The 4,888-nt window shown below is 37.3% G+C and overlaps 1 protein-coding gene across 12 annotated transcripts in view; it reads right to left on the bottom strand.

Moving 5' to 3' along the window:
• Positions 1–4,888, bottom strand: part of ST7L (suppression of tumorigenicity 7 like) — a 135,614-nt gene that overhangs the window by 110,570 nt on the left and 20,156 nt on the right. For all 12 annotated transcript variants that reach the window (XR_004260264.1, XR_004260263.1, XR_004260266.1 and 9 more), the window contains one exon: positions 3,299–3,414. Coding sequence is in view for 8 of the 12 variants with exons in the window: in XM_032249744.1 (XP_032105635.1) it covers positions 3,299–3,414 (116 nt within the window). In the remaining 4 variants the exon portion in view is untranslated. The remainder of the gene's footprint in view (positions 1–3,298; positions 3,415–4,888) is intronic.

Here is a 4,888-nt window from a genome sequence, read left to right as displayed (position 1 = left end):
TTAGCTGGGCATGGTGGCACGTGCCTGTAATCCCAGCTACTCAGGAGGCTGAGGCAGGAGAATTGCCTGAACCCAGGAGGCGGAGGTTGCGGTGAGCCGAGATCGCGCCATTGCACTCCAGCCTGGGTAACAAGAGCGAAACTCCGTCTCAAAAATAAATAAATAAATAAATAAATTGAAAAATGAAGTCAGACTTCTCTGTCAGAAAGTAAATCTGATTTGGTTGATAGAACTGACAATGAGAACTCACCCAGTCAATTAGATAATTAATACACAGAACTCTTTCCAAAGTTTAAAGAGCTAAATATGTAGCTCTAAGGATTTGACAGAAATACAATTAAAGCACATCACAACACTTAGAATCTTACAGTCAAATGAAATTCAAATTTTAATAAGTTACACTATAATGTTTTATTGGGAAAAGGATGGAAGTGTGATACAAGACTCTACAGCATAAAATAATAATAAAGTTACACAGGGGTATAAAACAGATGTGTTCAATAAGAAAAAAGACAAAATTTACCATTGTTAAAGAGCATTTGGTAAGTCGAGCGCAGTGGCTCACACCTATAATCCCAAAACTTTGGGAGGCCAAAGCGGGCAGATCACCTGAGGTCAGGAGTTCCAGACCAGCCTGACCAACGTGAAGAAACCCCCCCTCTACTAAAAATACAAAATTAGCCGGGCATGGTGGTGCATACCATGTAACCCTAGCTACTCAGGAGGCTGAGGCAGGAGAATCACTTGAGCCCAGGAGGGAAGAGGTTGCGGTGAGCCGAGATTACACCATTGCACTCCAGCCTGAGCAACCAGAGCGAAACTCTGCCTTAAAAAACAAAAAAATAGCATTTGTTCAAATATTTTTTTTGTTTGTTGGTTGGTTGTTTTTTTTTTTAGATACAGGTTATCATTCTGCTGCTCAGGCTGCAGTGCAGTGGCACCATCAGAGCTCACTGCAGCCTTGACCTTCTGGGCTCAAGAGATCCACCCACCTCAGCCTCCCAAGTAGCTGGGGTTACAGGCATGCGCCACCATGCCCAGCTAATTTTACAGGCGTGGCCCCATCACACCTGGTGAATTTTTAAACTTTTTTGTATAGATGGGGTCTCAGTATGTTGCCCAGGCTGATCTTGAACTCCTGGACTCACAGGATGCTCCCACCTTGGCCTCCCAAAGTGCTTGGATTACAGGCATGAGGCACTGCCCTTGGCCTATTCATGTCTTTTTCAATGGATGTGGTGGGCATTAAATCATTTCATTTCATAACATACATTGAAATATAGGGTATACTATTATTTTTAAATGTCTGCATTTTGCAGTTTGTCAAAAATTACATTATCTATGATTATTTAACCTTATGACGTTGACTTAAAAATGTGTGAAGGGACATATTCTTTTCCAAAATTCTTTTAGGAGTTATTCAAATAAAAATGTGGTATTTCAATACCACACCTTTAGTAGACAGCCATGATTGTTATTTTAAAAGCCTGCTGATGTTTGCAATTCAATGTTACTCTGTAAGAGGGGCTGTGAGAGAAAGGGTGGTGAGGCCTAACTTCCAGAGTCACTCAACCCTTAAAGTTACCATACAATACTGATATTGTACTGCTGTTATTTCCCCAGCACCTATCATTTTGCCATTAATATAAACTTAAAGTATATAAACGTAAGTCTATTCTTTTTACTCCTTTATTTGCAATTAAACCATTTTATGTAACCATACCAAAGATCGTTGGTTTTCCTCCTGTCATCCACTCCTAACACATTTAATCTAGCAAAGATAAATCACTATTAACTCATTTTAATGCAGGAAACTGGCTATTTTTCAGACCCTTCAGTGAGTTTATGGTGGGTAGCAGCAGTAATAGTGTAGTGGTTAACAGCCAATCTTGAGTTTGAAACACAGTTTTATCATTATTAGCTGTGTGACTCAAGGCATATTACTTGATCCCCCTTTGCTTTGGTTTCGTTACTGTTAAAACAGGGCTGATGATAGCACGTATCTCATAAAGTGACTGGGAAGATTAAAAACAATGCCTGGCACATAGTAAGCCTAAACAAGTGTTAGCTATTATTAGTGAAACTGCTTAAGACATCTGTGACACCTAGGCCATTCATTCATTTATACTTTCATCAAAGAATAAATATCAATATCTACATTATGCCAGGCAATGTGCTGGATAATAGGAATTCAAAGATGAAGAGAATGTAGTCTCTGCTCTCCAAAAGTTCATACCCTAATAGTACAGACAAACATTAAAGCAATGTGATAACATTAACAAGTAAATGTTTGTGGTTGAATAACTGAAGTTACTTCATAGAGGTTTGGACTAAGTAGTATAGAATTGCAGAAAACAAAGTACTGAACTCTGTGGCAAGGAATCCCAGAGAAGGCTTTCTAGGAAATGTGGCTTTTAATTTGGATAATGAAGGATAAAAGTAACTCATCAGGGCCCGGCGCGGTGGTTCACGCTTGTAATTCCAGCACTTTGGGAGGCCGAGGTGGGTGGATCACCTGAGGTCAGGAGTTCAAGACCAGCCTGGCCATCGTGGTGAAACCCCATCATATATATATATATATAAATAACTCATCAGATAAATAAAGAGGGTGAGTGCATTCAAAGTAGAAGAAAAACTGTGATAAAGATCCCAGCCTAGGGCGTGGTGGCTCATGGATATAATTCTAATGTTTTGTAATGAGTTTGAGGGTACAGGGAGCTATGATTGCACCACTGCACTCCAGCCTGGACGACCGAGTGAAACCATCAATCAATCAATCAATCAATCAATGAGCCCTGTCATTAAGCCAGACAATTAAGAGTCTCAATACTCTCTTCTATAGATAAGCACTTAGAGAAAACTAAACACAGAAACGTCTATGATCTTCTACCACTTTATATGCATCTCTAACTCATAACTAAAACAAAATACACTCCAGTTTTCTTTACATGCCATTCTCCAATGTTTATACATTGTCCTAGTCTTTTATTTGATGTATAATTGCAGGTGTTAAATTTCCCAGAATGAAACAGGGTACACTGTTTTCTGGAAAAGTAGTTGCCGTATTAGATCTGAAAGGTTTTTTAAGTAATAAAAGAAGTATGAAATATTTTAAATTCTTTAAAAAGGAAAAGCAGTGTATCAGCCTAGCTTACAATCATAATTTAATTTAATCTGAGTTTTATAAATAATATAAACAACTCCAAGCCAAATAATGCTGTATAATAAATAACTTTAAAATTTTTTAAAAATAAATTTCATGATCACTGTTTATAGTATGAACAGATATTACACATACCTGTGTCTGAAGGACGTAAAAAATCTGTGTCACAGGTGAAAAAGGTCTGATGGTCCTGAGCTGATAAGTTCATGTCATAGTATGTAAGTGGCTCTTTACCAGTCACCCAAGTGTATCTTTACCAAAACACAACAAAATATTTAAATTGGACATGAGAAAGCATCTAACTGCTATAACAGACACTACTTAAATTCAAAAATATACTGCTACACATTTGGATGTTTTAAAATCTTATAATCAGTAAAACAAAACATAACCTCACAATTTACTTAGAGTATGGTAACAAAACATCAAATACCAAATAGAAAAATAATATTCAATAAACAATTGCTTTCGAAAATTGAATTGGGCTGGGTGCAGTGGCTTGCACCTATAATCCCAGCTACTAAGGAGGCTAAAACTGAAGGATCACTTGAGGCGAAGAGCTTAAGACCAGTCTGAGCAATATACTGAGATCTGGTCTCTATTTTTTAACTTAAAAAAAAAAAAAAAAAAAAAGGCTTAGTTAAAAGAAACTTAAGGATTGGGAATTGGTACACAAAATGGAGCCTAGAATGGAGCTAACATATGAAATGTATACCAAAAAGTAATACTTTTATGTTAAGAGAAAATCATCATTCAAAAGAAGCATAAGAATTTCTGATACTAAGAAATTTCTCCTAGGCTGGGCATGGTGGCTCACCACCTGTAATCCCTGACACTTCAGGAGGTCGAGGCAGGAGGATCACTTGAGGTCAAGAGTTTAAGACCAGCCTGGCCAATATGATGAAACCCTGTCTCTCCTGAAAATACAAAAATTAGCCAGGTACAGTAGGGGCTGCCTGTAATCCCAGCTACTTGGGAGACTGAGGCAGAAGAATTGCTTGAACCTGGGGGGAGGAGAATGCAGTGAACCAAGATCAAGCCATTGCACTGCATGCTAGCCTGGGTGACAGAGAGAGACTCAGTCTCAAAAATATATATGTATATATATAAAATATATATATTTTAAGATCTTCAGGCAACGGATACTGTATAATACAATGAAGAATACCTTCAAACTTTGATTAAACAGAGTAAGAGATTCAAGGACTTGTTTCTTACAGGTATCCCTTAATACAGGCTAATGGTATCTTTCATAAAAGCCTAGCTTTCACTTCACAGGATGTCACTGTCTTACATTATCAAGTCTTTAAGCACAGGAGTTATTGTTTAGTCATTTTTTTTATCTCCATCATTTTTGCACAGTGCCTGTACATGGTAGAAACATAATGCTTCTTATTCAATAAGTTAAATAACATGCCCCATTTTACTTCTAGGTAAAACACCGCACTGCTCAACATATAAGTAAAGTATCTTCGGTCATAAGTTTCAAAAGACGTTTTCTCATTTAGAGTAAAAACCAGAAGGGAAATGGACACAGTAGTGAAAATAGGAAATGGCAATATGAAATCAATATTGATTGTACCCTCTACTTTTGTATAATTTACATTCAGTGATATTTTCTAATGAATCTTCAAATTTTGAAATTTAGCATTCATGCACAGGAATACACTGACACTGGTAATTTTTTCTTAACGTCACACATTAGCTGGATGTAGGCTCTGCTTA

The sequence above is a fragment of the Sapajus apella genome, unplaced genomic scaffold, assembly GCF_009761245.1.
Source record: "Sapajus apella isolate SASKATOON/1434 unplaced genomic scaffold, GSC_monkey_1.0 scaffold69, whole genome shotgun sequence".
In the NCBI taxonomy this organism is placed as follows: domain Eukaryota; kingdom Metazoa; phylum Chordata; class Mammalia; order Primates; family Cebidae; genus Sapajus; species Sapajus apella.
This window is presented reverse-complemented; position numbering and strand designations above follow the sequence as displayed.